This window comes from Neoarius graeffei, chromosome 23 (genome assembly GCF_027579695.1).
Source record: "Neoarius graeffei isolate fNeoGra1 chromosome 23, fNeoGra1.pri, whole genome shotgun sequence".
Classification (NCBI taxonomy): domain Eukaryota; kingdom Metazoa; phylum Chordata; class Actinopteri; order Siluriformes; family Ariidae; genus Neoarius; species Neoarius graeffei.
In genome coordinates this window covers 19393618-19411514 of record NC_083591.1, presented here as the reverse complement: position 1 = coordinate 19411514, position 17897 = coordinate 19393618, and the positions used below count along the sequence as shown (strand labels likewise).

The 17897-nt window shown below is 40.6% G+C and overlaps 1 protein-coding gene across 6 annotated transcripts; it reads left to right on the top strand.

Moving 5' to 3' along the window:
* Positions 1-5119: 5119 nt before the first annotated feature.
* Positions 5120-12101, top strand: LOC132871608 (WD repeat-containing protein 53-like). Of its 6 annotated transcripts, none has more exons than XM_060905904.1 (3): positions 5120-5634; positions 6604-7105; positions 10639-12101. In XM_060905904.1, the coding sequence occupies exons 2-3, from the start codon at positions 6617-6619 to the stop codon at positions 11248-11250; spliced, it is 1101 nt and encodes a 366-aa protein (XP_060761887.1). In that variant the 5' UTR covers positions 5120-5634; positions 6604-6616; the 3' UTR covers positions 11251-12101. The 6 variants fall into 6 exon arrangements, with proteins under 6 accessions (XP_060761887.1, XP_060761886.1, XP_060761883.1 ...); XM_060905903.1 differs by having other exon boundaries at positions 6599-7105; XM_060905900.1 differs by having other exon boundaries at positions 5120-5638.
* Positions 12102-17897: the final 5796 nt, after the last annotated feature.

The window sequence follows — 17897 nt, the reverse complement described above, 5'->3', positions numbered from 1 at the left end:
GAGGCGGTTGGTGACAGCTGGGCTGGGAATGGTCTGGAGTTAGGTAGTGATGTACTAGGAAGTGAGGGTGAGGGAATGGATGAGTCAGGTAGGAGTGGTGAAACAGGTAGTGTGCTTTCTTTGGATGAAGTAGGGCTTGCGGCGAGGGGAAATCACAAACGAAAAAACCCAAGTTGTACGGAGGATAGTTATTGTGAGGAAGGAAAAAAAGCAAGAGTTGAGAGGAAAGAAGTCGAGTATAAAGTTTTGGTGTAACTGCTAAAATAAGGGACGAACTTCGATGACTGGAGCCCGGCTCTGCTAACGGTGGCATTACAGAAGGCGTTTGGTGAGGTGAGTGCCAAAAAGCTTAGAAGTGGACTGTTGATGAAGTGCAAGGATGAGGAACAGCAAAAGCGCGCAATTAAGGTAAACAAATTAAATGGCTTTGAAGTCAAATGCACAGTGGCGTATGACAGGAGACTGGTGAGAGGGGTGATCTCTGGCATTCCACTATCTGAATCGGTAGATGTTGTTAAAGAAAGTATCACCAATGTTAGGGTGAAAGAAGCAAAGAGACTGAAAACCAAACGTGATGGGGTGTTAACCGACAGCCTTTCCATTATGCTTGCATTTGATGAACCTGAACTTCCCAGAAGAGTGCTGTTGGGATATATGAGCTATGATGTGAGGCTATACGTTCCCACTCCGCTTAGGTGCTATAAATGCCAAAGATTTGGCCATGTAGCAGCCGTCTGCAAGAGTAAACAAAGATGCAGTACAGTGAGGGACACGAATATGGACAATGTGATAAGGATGCTAAATTGAAATGCTGTAATTGTGGGGGAGAACACAGTTCTGCATATAAAGGCTGTGAAGTGAGCAAAAGGATGCAGGTGCAGCGGGTTAAAGCTACTCAAGGATTGACATACGCAGAAGCAACGAAGTCGGTGAAAAGGGTGGTAACTAATTCAAACACACCAGAAGTCAGAGAGAGGAAACAGTGCGAAAAGTGTGAGGTCATTACTGAAGATACAATGATTGTTTCCAAGAGTGACTTTGTTTTGTTTGTAGCTACAGTTATCAACTGCACTGCGCAAGTTGACAGCCGCACTGAAAAACTACAAATCATTGTCAAAGCAGCCAAGAGGTTTTTGAATATTAAAGAAGATATGCAATGGGAATCAATCAGGGACGCCCTGAACCTGGCTGAAAGCATTAGTCAATATCAAGGATGTCGTGGTGGATCTGGATAATGGGATTGACCATATTGCAGTGGAATGCCAGGAGCTTGATAGCAAATGGTCAAGAATTTAAAAATTATGTTGACTGTATGAGTATCAAACCTGGTGTCATATGCATTCAGGAAACCTGGCTAATCCCAAAATTGGATTTTAGTATCAAAGGATAGGAGAGTTAGGAGAGATAGGGAAAATGGCAGGGGCGGGGGAATTGTAACATTAGTACAAAAAGGTATCCAATTTAGGGAAATCAAAAGGGGAAGGAGTTGGAATATTTAGTATTAGAGGTCTGGACGGGTATGATTATAAATTTCTACAACCCCTGTAGGCAGTTGTTTTTGGGCCAGTTGGGAGAAATTTGGGAGGGCACAAAAGGCAGAGTAATGTGGTGTGGCGACTTTAACGCCCATAGTATACTGTGGGGAGATAGGACCGATGGAAATGGGGATGTACTGTTAGAATTTATGGATGGGGAAGGGGTAGTTTGCTTAAATGATGGGTCAGGGACTAGATATGATATGGCAAGAGGATCAGAGTCAGCGATTGACCTCACGTTAGCCACAGCAACGTTGGCAGAAAAGTGTGAATGGGAGAATGGGAGGTACTGAAGGATAGTACTGTGGGCAGTGATCATTTCCCGATACGGATTCAAATAGGTATTGAAGTGGCAGTTGAGCGAGAAACTTTAGCTGAAAAATGGGTCTTGCAGAAAGCTGAGTGGGAGAAATTTAGAGAGGTTAGTGATGATATGCTGGCAGATATAGATATAAGCACAGATGTTGAAACACTAAGCTTGAACATTACTGCTGGTATACTTAGTGCTGCAGTGTCCACCATTCCAAGGACTAAGCCTAGAGAACTAGGATAGTTCCTTGGTGGAATAATGAGTGCAGGCAAGTAGTAAAAGGACGAAACAAAGCATTTAAGGTACTGAAAAGAACGCATAATTTTCAGGACTTAATTGAGTATAAAAAAGCGCAAGCAACTGTGAGGAGGACTGTAAGAACGGCCAAGAGGGAATACTGGAGACAATTTTGTGATTCAGTGGGCCGTGACACCCCAGTGGAGAAAGTTTGGGGCATGATAAGGAAAATGAAAGGGAGTGGGAAAGAATATGGCTATCCTGGGCTGATGGATGGTCAAAATATTGTCATTACTAGTAGTGGTAAAGCAGAGGTAATAGCTAAGACACTGAGCCTAGCCCAAGGGAAAAGGCAGCAAGAGCTGAAACAGTGAGGAAATTCCAAATTAATACAGAGAGTGTAGGTATACTTGAGCAGGAGCTGGATATGTTATTTACGATGACAGAGCTGAATAATGCACTTAGGAAGTTGGGCAAATCTTCTCCTGGAGGTGACAGGATTTGCTATGCTATGCTGGAGAATCTATCTGGCAAAGGGAAGGAAATACTTCTCTCTCTGTATAATAAGGTTTGGGAAGAAGGAAGAATTCCAAAAGGATGGAAGGAATCCATAATTGTCCCCATCAAGAAACCTGGCAAGGACCCGCAGATTCCAAGTAATTATAGACCCATAGCCCTTACCTCTCAAATGGGAAAGACTATGGAGAGAATGGTTAATGATAGACTAACATACATTGTTGAATCTGCAGGCTTACTCAAACACTATCAGAGTGGTTTTAGAAGGGCTAGGAGCACTGTAGATCCTCTAATCATGCTGGAGGATGCTGTGAGGAGAGCACAGGTGAATAAGGAATCCGTAGTGGCTGTCTTTTTTGATCTCGAAAAGGCATATGATTTAATGTGGAAGGACGGACTACTGATTAAACTGCACCAAATGGGGCTCAGGGGCAGAGTGCATGCATGGGTTAAGGAGTTTCTGACTGACAGGAGAATAATGGTGAGGATAAATGGGGTAATGAGTAAGCAATATACTACAGAGAATGGAATTCCACAAGGGAGCATTATTAGCCCATTATTGTTCTCATTAATGATTAATGGTATTTTCAAAGATGTGGAGGGTTTTGTTGAAGTTGCATTATTTGCAGATGATGGCGCCTTATGGAAGAGAGGGAGAAATGTGGATTTTGTGACGAGCAAGATCCAACAAGCAGTGCAACTAGTAGATGACTGGGCTACCCAGTGGGGATTCAGAATCTCCATTGACAAAACCAAAATAATGATCTTCTCAAGAAAGAATCGTATCAAGGATATTCCTGTTAAAATTTCTGGAAGGGAGCTGGAAAGAGTAAATTCATTCAAATACTTGGGTATTTGGTTTGATCAAAAGCTTACATGGATTCAACATATCCAAACAATAGTGGATAGAAGCAAAAAAGTGCTAAATGTGATGAGATGTTTGTGTGGAACGGAATGGGGAGCAAGTAGGCCTGCGCTGAGAACTATATATATTGGTTTAATCATATCTATTTTTGATTATGGGAGTATGGTTTATGGGTCTGCATCCAAAACATTATTGAAAAAACTTGATGTTATACAGCATCAGGCATTAAGAATCTCCACAGCAGTGTGGAGCTATCAGAACCATGCCAGTTGCAGCCATCCAGGTGGAAATGGGGGAAGCACCTTTGTGTCTCAGAAGAGAACAGCTAGCTGTTGTATATTGGGTAAACTTGAGGGGGCATTGTGCTAATCACATGAGTCAGGCAGTTTTGCAGCAATGTCAGGAGCGGCGAAGCACTAAGATAGGGAGCTTTGGTTGGAGCATTAAGGATACAGTGACAAAAATGGGCCTCTCAGAACTAAAATTAAGTCCTGCAATACCACTTCCTGCTGTTCCGCCATGGACTTTTGAAGAACTTGATGTTGACTTGGGTATACTGGAAAATAAGAACCAAGATGATTTTGACAAATACTGGGTGCAGAGTTATCTAATGGAGAGGTATGAAGATTGTCTGAAAATATTCACAGATGCATCGAAACAAACAGATAGTAGAGTTGGGGTGGGATATGTCATTCCTACATTGAAACATGTAGAAGGGAAAAGAATCACTGATGATTCTTGATGCAGTATACTCAGGGGAATTGATAGCTGTGTGGCTGGCTTTACAGTGGGTGGAGGAGAAAAGACCAAGGAAGGTAGTGGTGGCGTCAGACTCCAGTTCAGCGCTGATCACCATCAAAACTGGACAATCAGAAACCAGGCAAGATATTGTCCTGGAAATAGTACTTCTTGCAAGTAATCTAATGAAGTCAGGGGTTGGCATTACCTTTGTGTGGGTGCCAGCTCATATAGGAGTCTTGGGGAATGAAATGGCTGACAAGTGTGCAAAAAAAGCGACTGAACATCCAAGCATAGATATGGCAGTAAACGTCAGTAAAGCAGAAGTGAAAAGTATGGTGAAACGCAAAGTAAAAGGAGAGTGGCAAATGTTGTGGGAGGATGGGCTGACTGGCAGACAGTTTTATAACATTCACAAAAAAGTAGGAGTACTTAGGCCTACGAGCAGGAGCAGGAGAGAGGAGAATGTATTTTCAAGGATGAGATTTGGACATACCAGTTTGAATAGTAATCTACATCGAATACAGAAACATGCTGATGGTAATTGTGTTTACTGTGGTTATCCAGAAACTGTAGATCATGTTTTTATACAATGCCCAAGGTACCAGGAAAACAGGCAAAGTCTAATAGAACAGTTAGAGAGAGAGAAGATTCAATTTAATTTGCAAGATATTTTACAAAGGAGTACTGGAGAGGTTTGTTTAAATTTTGTTTTTAGATTCCTGAAGAACACAGGACTGTTTCATAGAATTTAGAAGAACAATTTAATTTTTTTTCCTTTTTCCTCATATTATTTAGTATTTCCTTGTTAGGGTTAGACTTCAGATTCATACCCCAGTCCAGCTGGTGGCGGTAATGCACCATTAACGTTAGTTTGCCAACCGCCATAAAACCTAAAGAAGAAGAAGAGTATCACGGTCACGCGCAAAGTGTCCCGGTTTTAGACTCGGGAAATCTGGTCACCCTAAGTCGGCGATATTAGTCACAACTACTATGACCAAAGTTATCGTATTATTGAGTTTTTATGGTTATCCTTTTTGACTGGTCACTTGAATGTAACTGAATGGGCTTAATCCAGACTCTCAGCTTGGACCTAATATATTCTGTCAGTGGAATGTTCAGGAATAATGTTTGGCTCCAATAAACAGCCGAAATATGACTGGCCACACTTAAATAACGAGTCTCATATTTGCTAAGTAGAATTATGTTTGCTTAAAAACGAATCTTCACAAAGAGAATCAGTGAGGTTTATTTTACAGTTCAGGTTCAAGTTTACTTCCGCATACGCAATTTCGTCATGCGCACAGTCCGGTGACCGCGTGTGTGCGAAACTGAGCGGACAGTAATCCGCAGAGCCAGTAGTAGTAGTGTGCATGCGTTAAACCTGTGTATTGGCGAATCCGCAAAATCAGCTCTACTTTGGAAACACATACGTATGTATGTCTACTTCTGCCCTTAAAAATGTCCCTGTTTGCAAAATGTTTGCTAACACCCGTGCTTTAAACGAAATAATTGCGTTATCCGTTTTTTTTTTTTTTATTACGTTATCCGGTTACGTCCGCCCTGTTGATGGTGTGTGCGTCATCAAAGCGCGACGCAATTATTCATTTTTTGCAGCACGTGCGAAAGAAGTGCTGAACATATTGTGTTTATGTTTGAGTAATATTTTTGTTATCGTAATGTTTTAGGTGAAAAAGTAAAAATTTCCTTGCATTGATACATCCACTGATTTCAGGTAAATTCGTTTTGAAATAGGTGTTGAAACAATTTTTCTTTTTTGCTCGCTCTTGTGTTATTCGATAGTCTAATAAATTGGCTTAAAACAAATGGGTAGCTTCGTTTAAGTAAATATTTCTTTCAATTTTAATATTAAAATCGAGCTATAACGATCAAGGGAATTGTGTTTTTTTTCAGTTTTACGATGTGTTATTTTATTAGCAACATGACTTTCTTGTACGCGGGTGAATTTTCTCAGACCTTTCAAAACACACGGGAAGAGCTACATCCGCAGTTTTAGCCTTTTATACTTTATCAACAAGACTGAATTATAAGTTCATTTAGTAGTGGTTTCTGATGACAAACTCTCATTTAAAAACAGACTCAAGTGCTCATGTTTGTACAGAGCTGTCACGTGTACCATGTGACCTATAATAGCTTATCGTGACCTTAGACTGAACATGAGAAGGATATAGAAAAATTGAAAGGGTATCAGTGTAATCCATAATTCAAAAATGGTGGAGAACAAAGTGTATAAACAATACTGCCAGAAATATGCGAAACTCTAAAATAGTCAGATCTGAAACTGAAATAAAAGTCAACATTCATATTGCATTATATTTCAGTGTTAGGACTTTAATATGCATCTTTTGTTACATTTGTAAGGATGCTGTTTCTCAGTACAGGTTAGAAAGCAGCATGGCACAGCACTGGGCTGGAAGCCACACTGCCCCGGTGCTGTGCATCGGCGCTGCCCCAGGAGCTGACGGATTTCTAGCCTCGGGGGCCGAAGGAGGTGAGGTGACGGTGTGGACTCAGGAAGGGACGCCTCTCTCTCAGCTGCATTTGAGCTCTCGGGAAGATGTCACATGTACGGTTTTCTCCAGCACAGCACCAGGGCTGTTGTATGTGTCTCATGGTGAGACGGTGAGCATCCTGGACTCACGCAGTCTGAAGAAGCCAGTGGAGGAATTCAAGGACGTCGGCGAGGATGAGATTAACTCGCTTTCAGTGAGTGAAACAGGTGCCTCACTGGCACTGGCTGATGATTCTGGGGCTGTGAGGGTGGTGGACCTGCAGACGGGAAAAGTGAACCGCACGCTGCGCAAACACACCAATATTTGCTCTTCCGTGGCATTCCGGCCCCAGAGACCTCAGAGCCTTGTGTCTGCAGGGCTGGACATGCAGGTGAGAGACACTGAATTTACATCAGAGAAAATGAGAATCGCTAGGCCAGGATAAGCAGATTCTGTGATTACGTCATGCAGTACATGCTTTGCTTGTTAGTAGGGACTGTTTTTCCTTGGCATATTAATTATCTTGAACAGATGCAAGACATCCATCCATCCATTATCTGTCACCACTTATCCTGTTCTACAGGGTCGCAGGCAAACTGGAGCCTATCCCAGCTGAGGCGGGGTACACCCTGGACAAGTCACCAGGTCATCGCAGGGCTGACACAGAGACTAACAACCATTCACACTCACACCTCCAGTCAATTTAGAGCCACCAGTTAACCTAATCTGCATGTCTTTGGACTGTGGGGGAAACCGGAGCACCCGGAGGAAACCCACACAGACACAGGGAGAACATGCAAACTCCACACAGAAAGGCCCTCGCTGGCCGCTGGGCTCGAACCCAGGACCTTTTTGCTGTGAGGCAACAGTGCTAACCACTACACCACCGTGCTGCCCCCAGATGCAAGACAATATTTCCATAATCAAGGAAATGAAGGGGCATGGAAAAAGTGACTGTAGTGCAGCACAGCACAAAAATGCTTCAATAACACTGATAACTAGCACAACACAATTTTTGACTTCCTGTCAGACTTTTATAAAGGCAACAAACATGGTGCTTCATCACCAGGAACGTGATCAGGACAGGCTGATGGATTTGATTCCACTTTTGAGTTAAATTACATTTTAAGCCTTATTAATTGGACAAGTATAACATGGGACTGGGTAAGGACAAGGACATTTCACTTACCTGGTAAGCTAGCTGATAAATTTATCATTTGTTCAGCCCGTTTAAAATATTTTAAAATGAACAATAAAAGTAAACGGGATAATACACTCACTGGCCACTTTAATAGGAACTTGTTCTTGAACCCAATGTGGTCTGCTATTGTATGCGGAGATGCTTTTCTGCTCACCACAGTTGTAGAGTGATTTTTATGAGTTGCTATATGAGTCCTTCCTGTCATCTTGAACCAATCTCGCCATTTTCCTCTGACCAGTCTTATGAACAAGGCATTTGTTTCCACCCACTGAACTGTTGCTTGTTCACTCACTCAGTGTTTTTTTGTTTTTCGCACCATTCTATCTGTGTAAACTCTAGAGACTGTTGTGTGTGTGAAAACCCCAGAAGCTCAGCAGTTTCTGAAATACTCAAACCAAAAATACTCCTCTGGCTCAAACCAACACCCATGCCACAGTGATAGAAAGTAACACTTCACTATGAGATCACAATTTTTCCCATTCTGATGTTTGAACATTGTGAACATTAACTGAAGCTCTTGGTTTGTGTCTGCATGATTTTTATGCATCGTGCTGCTGTCAAGGGATTGGCTTATTAGAGAACTGCATCAAACAGAACAGCAGGTGGATGTATGGGTGTTCCTTATAAAGTGGCCGGTGAGTGTATTGTGTAACTTCTTGTGAAACATTTTACTGGAAGCATTCACAGAGGACGATGCTTTCAAGAGTTGGAGCCAGTTTTGATGCTTTTTTTTTTTTAAAGGACTATAGGTCACAAAACTTCAAAGTGGCCAGGCTGATTGCCAAAATTGGAAGTCCTACCAACCAGTGTTGGTCCTACCACTTTATATAATCATATTAGGAGATTGAAACCCTTATCTCCCTGCGGCTGTGCTTCGTTTAGCTGCATCCATTTCTGTCCTGGAATTCCTTCTTTTAAGTTCTTGCCTGAAGGTATTAAAAATGGATGATTTATGAAGAGAAAAAGAGGCAGAGTAAAATAATATAGTGCATGCATATATATATAAAAATAATGTGCACTATATTGTATGTGTGTGTGTGTGTGTGTGTGTGTGTGTGTATATATATATATATATATATATATATATATATATATATATAAATGTGCACTATATTGTGTGTGTATATATATATATACACACACACAATATAGTGCACATTATATATATATATATATATATATATATATATATATATATATATATATAGTGTGTGTGTGTGTGTATATATATATATATATATATATATATAAAAATAATGTTAACTATATTGTGTGTATGTGTGTGTATATATATGTGTATGTGTGTGTATGTATATATATATATATATATATATATATATATATATATACACACACACACACACATCTAAAAACCTGTGTTTTAAACTTTACAAGTTTGAAATGAACATTAACGTAACAGTCATTCAGAACAGTTGGAAATAAAAGCATCACTGCAGTTGTGTCGCCCTCTAGTGGTGTACATGACTTTTCGCAGCGTAAGACCAAAATTTTACATACATTCGGGCGTAACTGGTATTAAATTTATTTGACTTATTTACCTTTGGTGCGAGATGGAAATGCTATGATCTGTCCAAATTGCTGGGTTTCACGTGACGTCACATCTGCCTCATTAGTTATTCAAAACTTTGGCTGGTGGTCTACCAAAGCTCAGCTGACAAGTGTTTGTATGGAGAACATGCATTGCTCGCATGAAAAATGCCTTATACTTGCATTGGTTTTTTTTAGGTTGTTCAAATCGATCGAACCGTGAAACTGGAAAGTTTCTTCAGGGTTCCCAGTGAACTATTAAAAGGTGAACGAACACAGGATTTCACAAAAAGACGTCAAGAAAGGTGGCTTTTGAACCTCTCACTGAAATTGTAGGGAGCTGAGTCAAGGCACGCTCAAGTTTGCAGTGATCACTTCGTGAAAGGTTTGTATATCCCTCTCGGCTATGTCGTTAGTATTTTCCAAGTACTTTTCTTGCTATGTGTCGTTATTTTACGGTACTTTTTTTAGTCACGAGGCGCTAAAGTCCCCAGCTGTTTCTTTGTTTACTCCTCACTCCTCAAAGTCCATATGCATGAAGGTCGTGACAAAATTCTTACCCAGCCATACAGTTACAATGCGCCGTGATCACTTCTGTTTTGTTTAACTAAGATCCAGGTCTTGAAAGGGGTTTCTGATGATCTTTGTGAATGATTTACTTGAGAGATAAAAGCCAACACAAGTGAGAATCAAGCAAACTATTGTTTACACTTCAACTTGCAGTGCTTCGTTGTAAAGACACGAACGAAAAGCTTAAAAACATACTTACACAGGCAAAAACAATACAGGATTCATTCGGCAGCAACTTGATACCGAGGTCCTTTACCCAGCCACATACAAAAAAGTTGTAAGCCTCCATACTCTTCCACACTTTCATCTGTTTTGTGGTGTAGAAGGTGTCTGCAACACCAGATAGTTCAAGATGTCGGGGAACTCGACCGAAGAGTAGGGGTCTATTCCATTGCACATAGCAATCTTCTGAATATATCTAAAATGAGCAGTGGCTTCTAGATTACAAGCATACTCTGTTATCGCTAGTTAGGCACTATGGCAGCCGTTTAGACCACCGGCCATTTCGCTTATGGTAAAACTGCTAAGACAAGTCACATGACTGAAATCCAGCAATACAGTGGTTTTTTTAGCACAGATACTCATATTTCTGTCTTGTTGTCCAGCTGATGCTGTGGAACCTGCAGAAAGCTCGGCCAATGTGGACTTGCAGTTTACAGGAAGCCCCAGAGGAGGACAAGAGCTCCCAGCAACGACCAGGTCAGCTCTTTAACCCACCTCTGGCTCACTGCGTCAGTGTTGCATCGTGTGGAAACGTTGTGGCTTGTGCTGCAGAGGATGGGCACGTGCACCTGGCTCGTGTGGGTGCTGGCTCCAGACTCGAACAGCAGGGGGCGATGAAGGCTCACAGTGAAGGTGCTGCTCAGGCCCACTTCCTCAATTTCATGCCTCATCCTTACTGGCTGGCCACCGGAGGGAATGACGGAGTCGTGGCATTGTGGGATATAAGCCAGGAGCCTGTTGTGGCAGGGGAGATCAAGGTCCAACGCAGGAAGCCCAAAAACAGGAAGTCGAAGCCTCAGGGAAAGGGAGGCAAAAAACTTTCAGATGAGGCCAGGAGTGTTGATCCAAGTCTGACAAACACGGCATTAAAAGTGAAATTAACTCATGAGGAGAAGGTGAACTGGGTGTGTCCAACGCTTTTAAAAGGACAGCTGAGTTTACTTGTGGCAGATCAGAGCACCAGTTTATCTGTGTATTCTCTGTCTGGGCTTTAGCACCGTTTCTAACTGTGGGAAACTGGGTTTAGCTTTTTTTTTTTGTTTTTTTGCCTTGTGATTAAACAAAGGGAGTGTGTCTCAAACAGAACAAGTCAGACCTGACTGAATCAGCCGTGATGCGTTTTGTCTGTTTATTCTTCTTTTACAGTGTGGGTGTGTTCAAACTCCTGGGCCCATACTCCACAAATCCAACATGAGATGATATGCCAGATTACTAATCACTATAATTGTATGTGGTAACTTGTTTTTTCAGACATGTCTGAGAGCTGGATTAGTGAGGTGTAGCTGTGTTGACAACCTGCAATCCTTTGATGCCAGGAAAAGGTGGATATAACGAGATTCAAAACCAGGATCAGTGAGCTCGTGATTGACTAATCTTAACTGTACAGGAGCCTGAAAACACAGGCTTTCGAGGTATAGCAATGCAAACGTGATGAGCATCAGAGAAATGTCATTTATACTGTGGAAATCTGTGCACATCCCACAGAGTTCTTAATGTATAAAGAGCATGTTGGTCATGTGATGACCTTCCTTCGTGGAGAGCTTGTGAGATCTGTACTCATGAAGTCCGCTAGCTCAGGACTGCAACATGTGGTATGTTGCATGATTTTGCTTTACTAATGGTTAAAAAGTAGCTTCGAACAGGACAGGAAAACTGCCATTTTAGCTGACTTTGGAGCTCTTTTTCTGCTACAGAGCCAGCTATGATTTAGGCAGTCGCTTTCAGAGTCCCCAAGTCCGGATACTTTGAACAAAATTTTGGGGAGAAATTTGTTCATTTATTGATAACTTATGGTGAACTTGTTGTACATTTTGTATCCAATATTAAATCTCGGTTTGTAACGGTTTTTTAGTTTTGGGGTTTTTTTTTTCCTTCCCTTTCCATTCAAATTTTGCTTCAAATATTCTGAAAACTGAATTGAAAAATTGTGGAGCCAGTCTTGTGAATTGAATCACAATGTGACCAGAGTGTATGGTTACACCTGTATGCACAACATTGTTACTTCAGTCATGCACAGTTGTGCTAACGTTTTTGTTTATTGTTGCACTGTCAATCAAAAACATACACAATGGGCTGGCTCTTATAGGAAAGTAGTCAGAGCTGGATAAGTGGAATTACAGTTCCCAACCTGAAGCCGATTAAACACACTTCAGAGTGGTATTCTTCTTATACCACAGTATTTAACCAATGATTAGAATTTGATATTTATAGTTATATTTAAAGGTAGACTGCCTTTCAGTGTTTTCATGTGTCGGTCATAAATTTTCCCCAACACCCAATTATTTTTTAGTGGACCGAAAGCTACTGAAGTCCAATTTATTTTTTAATAGAACAATTAATGAATTTCTCTATGTGGCCCTAAATTCTCTATTTTTTCCTGCTCCACCAGGACCCAATTCAGGATACTACAACCCCGATTCCAAAAAAGTTAGGAAAAAAGTACAAATTGTAAATAAAAACGGAATGCAATGATGTGGAAGTTTCAAAATTCCATATTTTATTCAGAAAAGAACATAGACGACATATCAAATGTTTAAACTGAGAAAATGTATCATTTAAAGAGAAAAATTAGGTGATTTTAAATTTCATGACAACACATCTCAAAGTTGGGACAAGGCCATGTTTACCACTGTGAGACATCCCCTTTTCTCTTTATAACAGTCTGTAAACATCTGGGGACTGAGGAGACAAGTTGCTCAAGTTTAGGGATAGGAATGTTAATCCATTCTTGTCTAATGTAGGATTCTATTTGCTCAACTGTCTTAGGTCTTTTTTGTCGTATCTTCCGTTTTATGATGTACCAAATGTTTTCTATGGGTGAAAGATCTGGACTTCAGGCTGGCCAGTTCAGTACCCGGACCCTTCTTCTATGCAGCCATGATGCTGTAATTGATGCAGTATGTGGTTTGGCATTGTCATGTTGGAAAATGCAAGGTCTTCCCTGAAAGAGACGTCATCTGGATGGGAGCATATGTTGCTCTAGAACCTGGATATACCTTTCAGCATTGATGGTGTCTTTCCAGATGTGTAAGCTGCCCATGCCACACGCACTAATGCAACCCCATACCATCAGAGATGCAGGCTTCTGAACTGAGCACTGATAGCAACTCAGGTCGTCCTTCTTCTCTTTAGTCCAAATGACACGGTGTCCCTGATTTCCATAAAGAACTTCAAATTTTGATTCGTCTGACCACAGAACAGTTTTCCACTTTGCCACAGTCCATTTTAAATGAGCCTTGGCCCAGAGAAAACGTCTGCGCTTCTTGATCACGTTTAGATACGGCTTCTTCTTTGAACTATAGAGTTTTAGCTGGCAACGGCGGATGGCACGGTGAATTGTGTTCACAGATAATGTTCTCTGGAAATATTCCTGAGCCCATTTTGTGATTTCCAATACAGAAGCATGCCTGTATGTGATGTGGTGCCGCCTAAGGGCCTGAAGACCACAGGCACCCAGTATGGTTTTCCGGCCTTGACCCTTATGCACAGAGATTCTTCCAGATTCTCTGAATCTTTTGATGATATGTTCAAACTCTTTGCAATTTCACACTGTCGAACTCCTTTCTGATATTGCTCCACTATTTGTCAGCGCAGAATTAGGGGGATTGGTGAGCCTCTTCCCATCTTTACTTCTGAGAGCCGCTGCCACTCCAAGATGCTCTTTTTATACCCAGTCATGTTAATGACCTATTGCCAGTTGACCTAATGAGTTGCAATTTGGTCCTCCAGCTGTTCCGTTTTTGTACCTTTTAACTTTTCCAGCCTCTTATTACCCCTGTCCCAACTTTTTTGAGATGTGTTGCTGTCATGAAATTTCAAAATGTCTCACTTTTGACATTTGATATATGTTCTATTGTGAATACAATATCAGTTTTTGAGATATGTAAATTACTGCATTCCGTTTTTATTTACAATTTGTACTTTGTTCCAACTTTTTTGGAATTGGGGTTGTATATCATGCATCCCATGGTGGGCTTTCCCTGGTCACGCAAAACATTGTGGGATACAAATTTGAAACAGGAGAGGAAAATGGAGGACGTGAATGAAATATGAAAGACAGTAACAGAGTGAGAAGAAAAGACATTATGTTGCAAAGGAAAGGAAATGCAGAACCAAACTAATAAATGAAGGTATCAGCTAGCACCTCGGTGTGATCAGCTGTTCATTTAGCGACAAAACGATGGAACTGTCAGTGCATGGTCAAAAGTAAACCTGCACGTGGACTTCCTGTCTGCTTGACTGTGCAAAGGAAGTGATTTCATGCACATAATTTGCTAGGGAATCCCCTCAAATTAAATAACTTCCCAGCTACAGAATGGCTTGATATTTTGTGAGACATTACTGAATCACAATGACCAAATTTCACCGATTTTATGAAATTGAAAGGCTATCGGAGCTTTAACAGTGTGGTGTCTATGAAAAAGTTAGTAATATGTGATAACAGAACTAAAATTTTAAAATATTGATTGTTGTATTACTGAGAAGCCAGATGTGTGTATTATATGTGGCACATCTACAGTAAAACCCATTAAGTAGCTGCTGCAATAGAAACAAAGTATTAGAATAAGCGTGTTAATATAAACCAGATTTTGGCTTTTAGGCAGAACTACTGTCAGAGCTGCTGTTAAAGAAACTGAAACAACATCTGACTAATTAGTTTTGAAAATTCAACAACATTGAGCTATAAATGAATAAAGCCTGCTCCTGAGCACATTCGGGCTTGCGAATAATTGTACAGACTCACCTTGGGAAAGGAAATGGTCAAGAATCCAATCCAGCAAATTCAATAATCCCTGTCTGAAGAACAGGGCCCTGGTCCGCGGTAAATCTGATTCAGATTGAAAGCACTGGATTTCTGCATGATGAATGGCTGGATTATTGTATCCAAGCGTGCACTGAATTATAGTAGTTTTGTTCTGAAGTGTCTTGAGAGAAGTTGTTTTCCTTCTGGGTAATTCTGCCCCAAATTACCAGATTTAGAAAAATGTTTGCCCCTGACCATCTCAGATTTGCTTCATATTTTCTGGAAATATTGTCAGTGTACCCAATAAATAGTGTACAAAATTTTAGGCTTGTACCTTCATTAGTTTCTGAGATATAGGGGCTTTTTTTTTTTTTTAAAGGGGCGTGGCCCCAATTTCACTGTTGAAATGCGTGCTACAGAAAACAGACCTAACTTCCATAAGTCATTACTTTTAAACTATTCATGCAGGCTACATGAAATTTTCAAGGATTGTTCTTCAATGCCAGCCGCCTTTAAATACTAAAATAGAAAGTTCACAGTTCAATATTTGCCAGGTTATGGCTTGCTGAAAATCATTAAAAAAAAAAAAAAAAAAAAGCCTTCTATCATGCTTTGGAGCAACTTTGACACCCCATGTCTCCACATAAAAAGCACACCAGATCTTTCAAATTCTCTTATTTATTACTCGTGTTTAGTACTCTTGAGGCAACTAGGTATGTGTTCAAAAGAAATCAAACTGTGATTTATTAGGCTTTAAAAATAAAAAAAAAATCAAATTTAATTCAAATGTATATTACTAATGTATGATAAGGTCTACCATAAAAAACAATTATACCACTGGAAAGAGCTTGTTTTGATTAGCAAATACACAAAATATGAAGCTGGTACCCTAAACCAAACTATAAATATTAAGGTATCAAGTATGGCATGTTTTACGATAGACGGAAATGCTGGTTTAAGGTATATTACAATACAATTACAAACCTACAGTGTAGGAAAAATAACCTTAAAAATACTTTATTTGAAGAGCTTAAACAGTGTATCGATTTGCTTTTCCACATCAGATGGAAGATTATACTGCCTGCCAGTTGATGTAAGTGGGGCATCAATGATTTTCATGACATGCACCAGAGGGACCCAACAGTTGTCCTCTCTCCTGGGCCAGCTGCAAGTCTGAGAGGGACCATGAGGATGCATAAATGTTACTTGAACTCTTTCCTCCTCTGATAATGCACAAATGTTGCCTATCCACCACTGTCTGTCTGTCATAGAAACATAACATGTTTACCAGGAATTGTATCTGCCAGAGAGACTGCTGATTTAACAGGGGTTTTATGCATTACTTGTGGCTGATTCCCACTCCTATCCAGAATGAAGCTAGGACCACCTGACACCCTGCTGATCTGCAGCTGGTTGGACATGATTGGAACGAATGAGTGGCTGTCTCCTGATCCAGGAATAGTAGCTGACCTTGAAAATCTTGTCTCCAATGCTTTTCCACGCTCGATAACTTCCCCAGTACCAACCCAGATGAAATGGATGTTCTTGATGTGTTTTTCTGCCCACAAAAACAGATCAGATGGGGTTAGTATGTGATCACTCATGACTGCCTGTAAGCTAGCTCAAGCCGCTGACCGCTTTACAGTGCCTCCAATACCATCACAGGGTGATTTACCATGAGAAGTGGCAAAGAAATGCCATTCTGCCAAAAGTCCAAAATCGTTGGCATGCTTTATTAGATTTGTGAATTTTTTTTTTTTTAAATATAGTTTTTGTATTGGGCTGCTGATCAGTCACTGAAGTAAATTACCTTTTTCAGCTGGGGATGTAAATGGCATACATATAGTAAAACCTTTAAGAATGCATGCACAGCCACTATCATACTTAAGGCAGTCACTTATTATGCAGATAGAGATGCATTTTGTTACTTTTGTATCGTCTTCGTTCTTTGCTCTAATGTACACTGCAAATGGATGAAGAGTGCTTTGGTTGTTATCCCAGTGGTATCCCTGGGCAGAATCCTGTACACAGAATGAATGAATAATTTTCGGCAAAATCCAAAAGCATAATACATTCATCCGCTGACCAATTTTCCTTCAAATATCCACTCTGGTATTTGGCAATGAAATGAGGTTTTGCTAGTTTGTCTGCTAGTAGACTGTATGCCTTAAAACAGCATTTCCATCTCTTGTAAAACATGCCGTATTTGATGCCTTAATATTTATAGCTTGGTTTAGGGTACCAACTTCATATTTTGTGCATTTGCTAATCAAAACAAGCTCTTTCCCATGGTATAATTGTTTTTATGGTCAAGGACGCGTTATCCTAATGGGCTTCATGGGCAGCTGCCCAGGGCCTCGGCCACTAGGGGGCCTGAGAGGTAGCGAGATCGGAAAATATGAAACGATATTTTCAGAAGTTTTGATCATATTAATAACATTTTTGATGCATTTCGCCACCCGTAAGGAAGCCCACCTTGTCCCATCGCATAAATCACCTGTCATTGTCAATATGATCACTGTCCACCATGTCTTCACACACTACACCAGCTTGAGTTCAATGATTTAATTAATGACTTCGCTTTCCAGAAAAGTAGGAAAGTGCCCTTCTAAGTTGACCCATGGCTGTCAAACTGAATACGCAAAGCTGTGTGCCACTGCTGTTTGGGACATTACGTGTGTGAAAGGATGAAATGTTTCACATAGCCTAACATTAAGATTTATTTCTGAGAAGCAAGATATTTGTTATTGCTCTTTGTTTTCAAAAGTTAAAAGTCGCCTGGATTCCAAAATGAAAACGAACGGTTATACCACATGAATGTTCTTGCTCTGAATACTAAAGAAACTGTTGTAGGCCTAGGTTATGTTCTTGACATGTTCATTGACTCACTCATTCAAA

Excerpts from the sequence above, each read along its gene's own strand:
- LOC132871608 (XM_060905900.1), top strand. Across the intron at positions 7,106-10,638 it reads CTGCAGGGCTGGACATGCAG|CTGATGCTGTGGAACCTGCA; the intron begins GTGAGAGACACT and ends CTTGTTGTCCAG.